Source organism: Octopus bimaculoides, chromosome 25 (assembly GCF_046866305.1).
Source record: "Octopus bimaculoides isolate indiv1 chromosome 25, ASM4686630v1, whole genome shotgun sequence".
Taxonomy (NCBI): Eukaryota; Metazoa; Mollusca; class Cephalopoda; order Octopoda; family Octopodidae; genus Octopus; species Octopus bimaculoides.
The window spans coordinates 2,551,683-2,565,923 of record NC_142952.1 but is presented as its reverse complement, the minus strand read 5'-3'; the positions used below and the strand labels follow the sequence as shown (position 1 = coordinate 2,565,923).

General features: G+C 37.4%; 1 protein-coding gene and 1 pseudogene across 4 annotated transcripts in view; one reads left to right on the top strand and one right to left on the bottom strand.

Moving 5' to 3' along the window:
- Positions 1–137: 137 nt before the first annotated feature.
- Positions 138–7,081, bottom strand: LOC106881440 (sialin pseudogene; annotated as a pseudogene). Of its 2 annotated transcripts, none has more exons than XR_008266695.2 (3): positions 6,960–7,081; positions 3,313–3,417; positions 138–2,232 (listed from the first exon to the last, which is right to left on the bottom strand). The product of XR_008266695.2 is annotated as a sialin pseudogene, transcript variant X2 (transcript). The 2 variants fall into 2 exon arrangements; XR_001410855.3 differs by lacking the exon at positions 6,960–7,081 and adding an exon at positions 3,962–4,100.
- Positions 4,216–14,241, top strand: part of LOC106881433 (sialin) — a 10,257-nt gene continuing 231 nt past the window's right edge. The window contains exons 1-3 of one of the 2 annotated variants that reach the window (XM_089341592.1): positions 4,216–5,462; positions 10,795–10,887; positions 12,599–14,241. The exon at positions 12,599–14,241 is cut by the window's right edge and continues 231 nt beyond it. In XM_089341592.1, coding sequence (XP_089197718.1) covers positions 13,006–14,241 — 1,236 coding nt within the window. In that variant the 5' untranslated portion in view covers positions 4,216–5,462; positions 10,795–10,887; positions 12,599–13,005. Of the gene's footprint in view, positions 5,463–7,870; positions 7,991–10,794; positions 10,888–12,598 lie in introns of those variants that run through there. The other variant, XM_052976496.2, reaches the window with a different exon arrangement.

Genomic DNA, 14,241 nt, shown 5'->3' with positions numbered 1-14,241 from the left:
GCTTGTGTTATTTCTTTTATATATATATATATATATATATATATATATATATATATATATATATATATATATTTATGTATATATATATATATATATATATATATATATATATATATATATATATATATATATATATATATACGTGTGTGTGTGTGTGTGTGTGTGTGTGTGTGTGTGTGTGTGTGTGTGTGTGTGTGCGTATATATATACATATATATATCCCATGAAAATATCTCGAATATCATGAATTAACCCAGGAATATTTTGTATATTAACGGATTAAACAACAAATTTTAACAACGTTCTTTCAACATCATCGGTTCTTCAAGCTTTGTAGATATTTGCGAAGAATCGTCTTTAGTAATTGCCCACTCTTGTTCACTTCCTTTCGCAAATATCGCGAAAATCAACGCACCACAGAAAGAGAAGGCGCCACTCATGATCAACACTGTTCGCCATTCGATTCGAGTACCGTTTGGTGTGAGAGCTTTAACCGTTAAAGGGCATAAGATACTACTTATCGATGCAAATGTATTGGTAAATCCGTATAAAACTCCAGCATATCTGGGAGCAACGTCGATATGGTTTACCAGGAAGCCGCCAGAATAAAATGCCACGGCACAGCCAGAGAGGAAAAAAAGGATTCCTGTTAAAATAGTCTGATCACATTCCAGAAATCCGATGACAATAAGCAGAGATGCTGATCCACCAAGAGAGATAGACTGGAATATTACTCGGACTGAACGAGTTGACAGATAATTCTTGGAAAGTATAACATCTGCAAGTTTTCCTGATAATGGTAAAAATATGAATTGTCCTAACGACGGAGTTGAAGACATTAAACCATTCGCCGAAGGATGAATGTTTAATACTTCTTTCATATATAATGGTATCAACATCTGGAAGACCGCATTTGTCCAGCTAGATATCATATGGACGACAGCAATGGCCCAAATAGCGGAAGAAGATAGTATTTTCCTCCAAGGTACATTTTTTACTTCACTCTTATCTTTTCTGTTTTTATTTAAGTAAGTACGTTCTTCTTCGCTGATGGTGGGGTGGTCGTCTGGATTATCGTAAACAACATAAAACCACACACAACTAAACAGCAACGTTGTTCCACCGAATAAGTAAAATATAGAACCCCATCCATTGTCAAATCCATATTCACAAAGGTAACCTGAGATCGACATGCATACAATAGTTCCTAAGGTTTGACCAGAAAAGGAAAACGCAACTAATGAGCTTCTCTCTTCGGGTGGTGCCCAACGTCCCCATAACGACTGGATTGATGGATACAAAGACCCTGATAACAAACCCGTTAATATCCTTAAAACAAGGGTGAAGTACCCGCTTATTCGAGACAAACTTGGGTAGAGAAGAGTCACAAGAGAAACCGAAATAAGGGTAAAGCATAGAATATTTTTACCGCCATACTTGTCGGCTAACATACCACCAAGTATATTAGTCACGGTATATCCATAAAAATATCCAGCCAACATGTGGGACTGTAAAGAGTTACTCCATTCGAACTCGCCTTCAAATGTTTTATCTGGTAACTGATTCTCCGACCCTGGACATTCTTCCTTTATTCCAGTATGATTAACTTCTTGAAATGAACTGTTGGTTGTTTTCAGCATACAAGCAAAAGCAATGCTAATGTCAACTCGTAATGCTGTTAAGAGGAGAACAGCTGCTAAACAAGTATAGCATAACCTCCAACGACACGATGAGTATTGTTTAATGCACCTGGTAATTTTTGACATTTCAAAATTATGCTCAAATGTATTACGTATTTATGTACGTGTATATGTGTGTGTGTGTATGTGTGTATATATGTGTCTGTGTGTGTATATATGTGTATATATGTGTCTGTGTGTGTGCGTGTGTGTTCGTGAGTGTGTGTTTGATTGCGTGTGTAATATACGATTCGTGTGATTTTTAAATAATGGCTTTTGAGTTGTTTCAGCCAAATATTTTCCAGCGATGGTCGTCTGCTCTCTGTGATTTCATTGAAAAAAATAGTATTCGGTAAGCTCTGTGAGACTGCTTCCTGATCGATTTTTTTTATCGGATGGTATGTAAAATCCACGTTTCTGATACGTAATTTGACAGACTGGTTTGACGATATATGATTTGATTGGTCAAAATGTTCATCTATTTCCATGGGATTCAATTTAACAGCGCAAATTGTTATATTCTCTGTAAAGCATAGCGTGGAATGTTGGTAACCTGTTAAAAGTATAGAATAAAAGCACATATTGTTATATTTGGCATAGATATCCATGAGGAAGATATTGCTACAATTGTTATGGACGAGAAGGTAATGAGAAAGCTCACCATGCAATAAAATCTTGTGTTAAACTGGGGAAAAACGCTACAGGAACTTATGAAATGCTGTGACTGCTTATGGATTAAGTTGTATGAGCCGAGCATTTGTTTCTCGCTGGCACAAAAGGTTCAATGATGGTAGAGAGGTGGTGAGAGACGATGAGAGAGGGGGGGATGTCAGAACATCAGAGCTAGATGTGGAAATTTGCAGTAATCTGGATGAAAAACATCTCAGATTTATAAAGACAATAAACATACAGTTTGGAGGTTGGTCTTGCAACTGTGCACAGAATGTTTCATAAATACCTGGATATGCACAACAAACTTTTCGCTAATTTTGTTCACAGGGTGTTCTGTGACGAACAGAAGAAAGACACGTTCGTGATACCAGAGAGATGGTTGAGTTCATTACATTCAATCCAAAAGTAGTTGAGCTTCTGGAGACGTGTGAGAAAGCTGGGTCTACAACTATAATTAAGAGGCCAAGAGACCGAGTACCCAGCAAGGGACTCATTTACATCCACTGGGTTCCCTCTGGCCAGATGGTCAGCAAAGAGCGCTTTGTGGACTTTTTGAGCAAATTCAAGATGAGAGTTCGTCGCAAAGGCCTGAGTTCTTCCACTCGGGTTGGTGGCACCTACGACAGGACAATGCAGAAGCCCACAATTCCATCCTGGTAACCAACAACTTGATAGAGATGGGCATCAAAATGGTCCCTCCCCCTCCACACTTCTCAGACTTTCTTTCGTGTGACTTTTGGTTGTTCTTCAAGCTGAAACAGAACTTCAAGGACAATCGATTTGAAAACACTGCGAAGATGAAGGAGGTTGTTACAAAGGTACTGGCCACCTTCACTTCAAAGCCTTCCATGGAACCTTTACAAAGAAGCTGGAGTACTAAAACAAATGCACAGATGTCAGAGAATCTTACTTTGAAGGTGATAAGAGTTTTGTACTTTTTTAAAATTAATAAATGTCTCACCTGAAAAAGTTTCAAAGCGCCTGGAATGTACCTTGTATATATTCAGTAATCTGCATTGAGAATATAGCATCTTTGCTGGACGAGGTACATCATAATGCTATTTACCTGTAATCAGAAAATATATACACAACTAACTATTCTGCCAGCTCAATAATAAGAATCCTTTCTACTATTACATCAACTCCAGTAGATGACTGGTACTTAATTTATTGATCCCGAAAGGATGAAAGGCAAAGTCGACCTCGGTGAGAATTTTTAATCAGAAGGGAGCAAGGGGCGTGCTAACAATTCCGCCTGCTCAATAATAATCCTTTCTACTTCAAGGATTGGAATTTGTGGGGAGGGGGATAGTCGATTACATTGACCCCCTCAGTACTTGACTGGTTCTTAATTTATCGACCCCGAAAAGATGAAAGGCAAAGTCGACCACCGTGGAATTTGAACGCAGAACGGAGAGACGGGCGAAATGCTGCTAATCTATTTATGTTATAGAAAAATAGACAAAGGACTGGTTCTTAATTTATCGACCCCGAAAAGATGAAAGGCAAAGTCGACCACCGTGGAATTTGAACGCAGAACGGAGAGACGGGCGAAATGCTGCTAATCTATTTATGTTATAGAAAAATAGACAAAGCAAAAATTAACATACCTGGATGCTTGGGTTTACAATTCTACACAGTCCAAAAGCATCGGTTCTAGATACAACCCACATCCTCCTAGTCAAGGGACTTTCTATTGAAAAGCACAACGCACAAAGTACACTTCCTGCACAGAACATACAGCACATCAACACCCAGTGAAATAGCAGAGCATTCTAGTTTTACAATCCTTTTGCGTATTTCTGCAACTATTGACAACCGGCGTTATGACGTGTGACGTCATAATCCTGAAAGCAACATCTCTGCAAATCTTGAATGTAAAATAATTAATATTTTATTTCGTATGTGTATTTCGTGTGCAAGATTCTTGATGTGGATACGTGTGTTGGATGAATTAATATTTTCCTGTCAGTATATTCTTATTGCATCCAAATAGCCTATGTCTGGTCACTAATTACGTCGGGCTTCTTTCAGTTTCCGTCTACCAAATCCACTCACAAGGCTTTCGTCGATCCGAAGCTATAGCAGAAGACACTTGCCCAAGGTGCCACGCAGTGGAACTGAACCCGGAACCACATGGCTGGGAAGCAAGCTACTTACCATACAGTCACGCTGCACCTGATAGTCTTCTTTTTGTGCAGAACATAACCTAATGGTGAAATGCTGAGCGGTATTTCGTCTATCTTTACGTTCTGAGTTCAAATTCCGCTGAGGTCGGCTTTGCCTTTCATCCTTTTGAGGTCGATAAATTAAGTACCAGTTGCGTACTGTGGTCGATCTAATCGATCCCCCCCCCTCCCCCAAAATTACGGGCCTTGTGCCTAATGTAGAAAAGAATATATTGAAAATTTCCGCCCAAAAATCCGTTTTGTTGGCATATACTTTTCTACTCCAGGCACAAGACCCGAAATTTTGGGGGAGGGGGCCAGTCGATCAGATCGACCTCAGTAAGCAACTGGTACTTAATTTATCGATCCCGAAAGGATGAAAGGCAAAGTCGACCTCGGCGGAATTTGAACTCAGAACGTAACGGCAGACGAAATACCGCTGGGTACGCAATTATTTCATGGTATAATAAACAGCTAATTATTCTATGATTAACAACTAAGAGAATAAGTGCTCCTAATTTCTGTACAAGCATCAGCAATTTCTGAGGGAAATGGGTTGTCAACAACATCTAGGTTAATACTCGACTGGTATTTTATTTTATCGAGTGATGAAACACAGAGTTGACTGGGGTGAGATTTGAACTCAGGACGTAAAGAGCAACAGAAATGATAACTTAAAATTGTGACACAAGGCCAGCAATATCTGAAAGTGGTTTAGTCGATTACATCGACCCCGGTGTTCAACTGGTACTTATTTTACCGGCCCCTAAAGGATGAAAGGCAAAATCAACCTCGACTACATTTGAACTTAGAATTTAAAGAGCCGGAAGAAACGTTGCCAAGCATTTTATCCGACGCGCAAACTGAATAGAACATTTGTAAACACCGAGAGTAGTAAACGCCTCGGAAATTATACACTAAAGGCCTACGACAGAGCTGCTATGTGAGAGTTTGACTTGCTAGAAATAACAACTAAATTTCTTACAGTTCGCATCTTCAGGAACATATGTTGGATCAATTAGTATTGTAGTGTCTGCGCATTGAAACAAAAGTAAAATGGTAACAGCTGGAAAGGTTTTGATCATGGTTCTGCTTGATCACCACGGAACTTCAATTAAATAATTACCCTGGCAGCAGTTACCCAACTAAATAAACAGACACGTGGATAGATTCTCCTTTCAGCTTTCTCTCTCTCTCGCCTTCCCCACACACATGTTTTACATAGGTACGCATGTAAGCGTGTGTATGTTCGCATTATAATGTATTTATGCGTGAAAGTGTATATATATATATATATATACACACATATATATAAACATAATTAAGGGATCAGCAACAGTTGCTTCACCGCATACCGAATCTGCAACTGGAATATCATACTGATGAGGAAACGCGTCTATGATTAACTAGTACTGGTTAGGTTCGTTATTTTTCTTTTTGTTTTGCCTTTGTGAGTTACAAGTATTGCTATCTGTTGGAGTTTCAGCACTTTAGCTGCTATTTCTGAACTTCGGTATGTGGTGAAGCAACTGTTGCTGATCCCTTAATTATGTTTATAAATGTATAAGAACTTTTAAATAAGTTCCTCGCCGATAATGGTATTTACATACCGAAGGGCTTGGTAAAAATTATTAATTATTAATTTATTAATAAATTAATAAATTGATAATCCTTTACCCTTTTATTTGTAATATATATATATGCTAAATATTAATATATATACACACACACGCATATACATATATAAATACATATACATATATGTGCGTGTGTATATGCATATATACATACAAACATGTGAATATATATGAACAGATGTTATATGAACAAACAGTGGAAACACTACGTTGTTGCTCAGCATCCGAGAAAACAGTCAAATCTCCATGAAATCCCATCTTATTGTCATAAAAAAAGGGGACTTGTAAGATAGATTACGTTTAAACTGCCAGAGCCGAATTACGATTTTGTAATAACCCCGGGTTACATTGTACCGTGAACCCCCACCCTTGTGGTACTTTCAACAAAATTTTTCATTTTCTTTACGAAGACCACACTCGTACGTTGACGAAAGCATCTGTCTGAACTGCAGTTTATTATTAGATTAATAATATTTGAAATAAATAAATAAATAAATAAATAAAAGACGAAGTGGTCGTGAGTGGAACGCTTTCGATCATGGGCTCTGTTTGATTAAAGCCGCTGTGATTTTAGAAACACAACATATTTTATAACTTCAAGCGTTTTCTAACAAACGTTCCCCTGTCAAAAGGAGTGTCGCAACAAACAGTATTAATACTAGAGAGACAGACAGACAGAGAGAGGTTCACTCAAGTTGGAGAAGAAGAGGGACAGAGAGAGAGAGAAAGATCGGAATGGGTAAGAAAAAGCGAGAGAGATAAAGGTTAGGACGATAGTACACTTCAGTAAATGGATAACGTACCACTCGGTGCCATTCCCGGGTCGCTATGCACTGTAAGTTTTTCATAAGTAACTGCCGTGAAAAACAAGTCCCGGTCAGTGAATTTTGCGTAGTACAACGTATATGAGTAACACGTCACATGTTAGTAACACAGAAAACTACATTGAATGAGGAGAGCGTGACTAAGTAAAACGTGTGTACATGCCATATACTTGTGTGTATGTGTGTGTATATATAAATATATATATATATATATATATATATATATATATATATATTAGAAATAACAAATTTCTAAATCTCTCAGTGAGACTTAAGCAGTAGTGACGCGAAAAAGTAGTTGTATACTGTCAACTTAACGTGACAGTCCCAATAAGGGAATATACTACTGCTGTTTAGCCCTAGGAAGCGGTCTGGCTTCCTAGGGCTAAACAGCAGTAGTATATTCCCTTATTGGGACTGTCACGTTAAGTTGACAGTATACAACTACTTTTATATATATATATATATATATATATATATATATACACACACATGCTCGCTTTACTTCGCCACACCCGTTCACTATTTTCATCTCTAATAAAGATGTTTCTATCTAGCTACGTTGCTTGATGCAAAAACCGTATATGTATAGAATTTTGGCAAACAAGTTGCAGACGCAAGTGCTACCAGTTGCAAGCCCCGCATAGCGGATGCTAGCAAGTTTATGGGGTAATCAGGAGAAATTTGATTAGCAACTGTCAGTGTGCTGCCATCTGCGGTCGCTTTGAGAGAAAGAGGCGGAGGGAATGAGAGTTTGCTAAGGGGAGACAACCGTTCAGAGTCTTTCTTTTGTTTTATTATTTTGAGGTGGTTTTTGCTTTTTTTTTTTGCTTTTATATGTATATGCATATATATATATATATATATATATATATATATATATATATATATATATATATATATATATATATATATAATCTTTTATTCTTTTAGTTGCTTCAGTCATTTGACTGCGGCCATGCTGAAGCACCGCCTTTAGTCGAACAAATCAACCCCAGGATTTATTCTTTGTAAGCACAGTACTTACTCTATCGTTCTCTTTTGCCGAACCTCCAATTTTGTGTAAAGTAACATTGTTTTGGGAGAAATAACCGGTTTCACATTTTCTTTTCAAATTTCTCAAACTTCTTTATCGATATTCTGTCATCTCTTCGCTATGAAGTGAAGAATGAGAGTTCCAGACAGGGGAAGGCAATCTGGGATTTTTTCGGTATAAGGGAGATAATCAAAAATGTTGGGAATGACTATTAATTTAACATGATTTGGTTTAGAAATAATAGAATGTTAGAAGTAGTTAAGTTTTTTTTTTTTTCAGTGAGGTAAGTTTCCTTATTTAAAATTGCTAGAAATGGTTAAGTTTTGGCTTATATTTTTCAATATACTAGGTTTCCTTATTTAATCTAACCTGTGTTGGTGTTCCAATGGTACATTGATAAAATTGAAAGATTACAAATTGCGGTATCAGTTGCTTTGCGCATTTCTCAATGTGTTCACTAAAGGGAATCATTCTGTATTCTAGGAATGCAATCTGCTGTCGGTGCAGAGTGCATCTGCGTCTAAGCGATAATCCCGTGGACCCTATGTAGTTTTGGTGGCAGCCCGAGCATATTATAACATAAATCAGGTTTTCTGAGGCACAAGTAAAGTCAAATTTGATTTTGAATTTTTGTTCCTCTTTGAAAAGGAATTCTGATCCTTCTAGAAGGTTTGGGCATGTTGCACAACTTGGTCGACCACATTTCTTCACTTTTGCGTCCGTTATTATAGAACATAATTTTGCCTTTGTGAGTTTCTTTTTCAGTGATTTCGATTGTTTGTGGCATTATATACGTACATAGACAGACAGAAAGTTTGATATACAGACAGATAGATAGATAGATAGATAGATAGATAGATAGATAGATAGATAGATAGATAGATAGATAGATTACATACATACATACATACATACATACATACATACATACATACATAGAGAGAGAGATATATACATACATATATACGTGCATGCATACATACAAGCATAGACAGACAGAAAGTCTGATAGATAGGCAGATAAATAGACAGACAGACAGACATATAGACAGGTAGGCAGACAGACAGACAGACAGATAAATCGATAGGTACATACATACGTACATATATACATACATACATACATACATACATATACACGTTACGTACGTACAGATGCATTTGTACTACGTACACACGCACGCGGAGCAGACATATTTACAACCACCCACTCATCCACACTCGCAACTTAAACGCTCACACAGGCAAACACACCAACACAACACACATACTTATAGACACACATTCACCAACACTCAAACAACATCCGCGGTCCACATACACACACACACAAATGCTCGCGCGCGCACACTCACGCCCTGACAGCCTTGTCGCAGACAACGTCAATATTATGGCACGGAATGAATATATGTCACCCAGTGACCTCGTTTTAGATAAAAGCCGGTTGTAAGAGCCATTGTAAGACGAGCTGCCATAAGGCTATAAATAAATCGGTGTTTTAAAGCAGGCGCACGCACACACACGCCTGCATGCACATACGCCTACACACACATACTTTCAAACACACACACACACAAACAGGCGTGGTTGTGTGATAAGAAGCTTGCTTCTCAACCACATGGTTGCGGGTTCAGTCCAAGTTCGTGGCACCTTCACTTTAGAGGATCCTTCACGTAATGGCTGGAACGCTACAATTTGCATTGAAGTTAGAGGTTCCTACATTGAAGAACATTAGAATTTTGTACGTCTTTGAAATTAATGAATGTCTCAAAACTGTACTCTGTATTTCTGTTTACCACACGACAGTTAATAAGCCACTAATCTCAACATACGTAATCAGTATTTCTATTCAGATATTCAAAGAAATACATGTCTTATCAGCAATTCAAATCAGTCCTTATTTACTAAGCTTGTTTTCACCCCTATTATTAAGTTGTTGCGTAGGTAAAAGACAGTGAAACACCAAAATAGTGACCTTTGCTTTATATGATCAACACGTTTAATCATACAAAAGATATGGTGCGAAATCTGTCGAGATTTTAACAAACATGGACCAACACGTGAGATTCAAAATTACGCCAGAAATTGCAAACGGAAAGTTTCTCTAAAAACTATTCCCTACTGTTTTACAAAAACAAAATGCATGTTAGACAGTATATAGTCCAGATAGAGTAAGATATGATTGAATGAAAGATGGGTAGATCACCAATACTTGAACGGCTGTGGTCAAACGTTTGCTCAATCGAATCAGACAACTACCACAGCTGTTCATATCAGAAAGATTAAATCGTAACACAAAGACTCACACACATACATACATACATACATACACATACATATATATACATATAATATAATATTATATATGTGTGTGTGAAAACCTATTCGACCATGAATGATGCCATCGTTTTGTGGGACTGATGCGTTTCTGCGTAGTTACGTGTGATCTTTTGAACGTTGTTGATCCTTATCTTGGTTAAAGTTCAATTATAGAAGTTGGTTGGGGGGGGGGGGGGGGGGGAATACACTAGAAACATATATGTATAACCTGTGTAATTACATATAAACTTTCATGCTTACATATATGATATATATGTGTATGTATGTATGTATGTATGTATGTATATACATATATATGTGTGTGTGTGTGTGTGTGTGTGTGTGTGTGTGTGTGTGTGTGTGTGTGTATGTATATATATATATATATATATTACACAGTAACTGCCTGCTTATCTGTTTGTCTAACTGTTTCTCTCTCTCTCTCTCTCTCTCTCCCTAGACTCGTTGATTTGCGTACATAAGACTTGCTAACCCCGTAAAGTACGCACATCGCATGAGAGCATTTAGTATGTTTAGCAATCTCCCAGTTAAGGTACGTACAGTATTGAATCCACTGTTATATTACTCAAACATACTATTGTTACTTTCTCTCTTTCTGTCTCTATCTCCCCCCTCTCTCTCTCTCCCACTCTCTCTCTCTCTCCCTCTCTCTCTCTCTCCCCCCTCTCTCTCTCTTTCCCTCTTAATTGTGTGTATCTCTCTCTCTATTTATTAGTAATATTGTTCAGCAGAAATCCCGGCAAAGGGATTTCGATAATATTCGACAATTTTCATCTCATTTTGAAGAAACGTTGACTGAAAATTGTGATTGAAGACGTAAATTCTGTTGTTGTGGATACTGTCATTCTAAATGTTCTTCTTCAATCAGGAAAGACCTTAATTCAATAGAAGCATTCCAGCATGACCATTTCGTCTCTCTTTTCCCGAGTATCATTTATCTAATATGACGGGCTTCAGTATAATATTACACGCATGCACACTCACACACACGCACATTCATATATATATATATATGGGCTGAAGATTGGAATAGTGAAATTTTCATTCACTTAACCATGAAACGATTCGTACCCAATTAACTAAAGACTTGTTTTGTTTATGCTTTTCCCTCCGGTTTTTTTGTTCTATGTGTGCCATAAATATCGCCATCCGTTTTAGAGAAAAATTTGTAGTTTAGAATCAGTAGTTCTTTGACTGCTATTTCTAAATTTTCAGTATGTTGGAGAAGCAACTCAATTGCTAATCCCTGTATATTTATGATGATAAATGGTCTTACCGATAAAGGTTTTTTTCATACTGAACTACTTGGCAAAATTGTTAATTATTAATTCTATTATTAATTGACGATTCCCTGCCCTTATTTCTTATATATATATATATATATATATATATATATATATACGTATGTATATATTTACACATATACATCTAGATATATATATATAACAGAGGCCTCAAAAGACATTTTAAGATCCAAAAAGATCAGAACTTAACTGCAGCTCTTGCCAATCCAGATATGTGTGTGTGTGTGTGTGTGTGTGCATGCAGACAGATAGACAGACAGACAGACTGGCAGACAGACGGACGGACGGACGGACGGACGGACGGACGGACGGACGGACGGACGGACGGACGGACGGACGGACGGACGGACGGACGGATGGATGGATGATACGTACATACATGCATGCATATCAATTGCAGGAATCCAGTAATGTTGATTATGAGCAGCAAGAATGTAGCCGGAGTATATTACCGCAAAGTGTGCGTTCTGCTAATGAAAAGCCCTACAGGGCACCCACCCCTGTATATTACACATACAGGGGTGGTGCAAAACTAGGTATACAGTTATAAAAAAAGAAAGCATGTACAATACTCATTTATCTTTATCAAAAAAATTAAAAGTTGAATTCCCCAACAGACACACTGCTTGATAATAAATACTTGAATAGTCTTTTCTACACTAGTCGTACTGAAGGTATTGTCTCTGATTATAATAAGGACGGCGATGAGTTAACACAGAGAAATTAGAATTGGTCATACTGTAGCACAGTATCGAATCAAGCCTGGAATTTATTGCCTCCGAATTTCCCATTCAAATAAGTTTAGTATTCATTAAACTTTAGTGGAGATTCATTCATCAGTGACACGCCCCTTCATTAACAACTGGAGCAATGTTTGTCTTATAAATATTTATGCCAAATATGACGTACATATTCTTTTCATTTTATATTTTTTAACAGGTTACTAGTTAAATTCAAGTATTACCAACCACGCGAAATGCCATAAAGAGAAAATAACAATTGGCGCTGATAAATTATTCCCCACGGAGAGAGATGTATAACAAACATTCACGCTTGAACTAGCAAATAATTTCTCATTAAACCAATTTATAACTTGTCCAATGAAACCACGAAATGGAAACGTAGATTTTACGTGTCATTCTCTCCAAGAACCAGTCGCAAAGATGTCTCACAAAACTCACCAAATAGGTTATATTTAATGAAAACGCAGAGAGCAGAGGATTCAAAAGCCATTATTTCACAATCACACGCATCTTATATATACACACGTACACGTACGTTTGTACGTGCATACATTAATCTCTGTTATTTTTTTTATATTTCAACTGATCATAAATTTTTAGACGATGAAAATTAACGGATTTATTAAGCATTATTGGTCGTATCCTTGGGTATTATGCTATGTTACTTTCATGACCGTTCTCCTGTTACACACATTAAGAGTTGACCTCGCTATCGCCTTTGTTTGTATGTTGAAAACAACCAACAGTTCATTTCAAGAAGTTAATCATACTGGAATAAAGGAAGAATGTCCAGAGTCGGAGAATCAGTTACCAGATAAAACATTTGAAGGCGAGTTCGAATGGAATAACTCTTTACAGTCCCACATGTTGGTTGGGTATTTTTATGGATATACCGTGACTAATATACTTGGTGGTATATTAGCCGACAAGTATGGCGGTAAAAATGTTATGGGTTTTTCCATTATCTCGGCATCTATTTTGGCTCTGCTCCACCCTAGTTTGTCTCGAATAAGCGGATACTTTACCCTTGTTTTAAGGATATTAACGGGTTTGGTTTTAGGACCTATGGCACCATCAATCCAGTCGTTATGGGGACGTTGGGCACCACCCGAAGAGAGAAGCTCATTAGTTGCGTTTTCCTTTTCTGGTCAAACCTTAGGAACTATTGTATGCATGTCGATCTCAGGTTACCTTTGTGAATATGGATTTGACAATGGATGGGGTTCTATATTTTACTTATTCGGTGGAACAACGTTGCTGTTTAGTTGTGTGTGGTTTTATGTTGTTTACGATAATCCAGACGACCACCCTACCATCAGCGAAGAAGAACGTACTTACTTAAATAAAAACAGAAAAGATAAGAGTGAAGTAAAAAATGTACCTTGGAGGAAAATACTATCTTCTTCCGCTATTTGGGCCATTACTGTCGCCCATATGATTACCAGCTGGACAAATACGGTCTTCCAGATGTTGATACCATTATATATGAAAGAAGTATTAAACATTCATCCTTCGGCGAATGGTTTAATGTCTTCAACTCCGTCGTTAGGACAATTCATATTTTTACCATTATCAGGAAAACTTGCAGATGTTATACTTTCCAAGAATTATCTGTCAACTCGTTCAGTCCGAGTAATATTCCAGTCTATCTCTTTTATTGGTTCAGCATCTCTACTTGTTGCCATCGGATTTCTGGAATGTGATCAAACTATTTTAATAGGAATTCTTTTATTCTTCTCCGGCGTGACGACTGCATTTTATTCTGGTGGCTTCCTGGTAAACCATATCGACGTTGCTCCCAGATATGCTGGAGTTTTATACGGATTTACCAATACATTT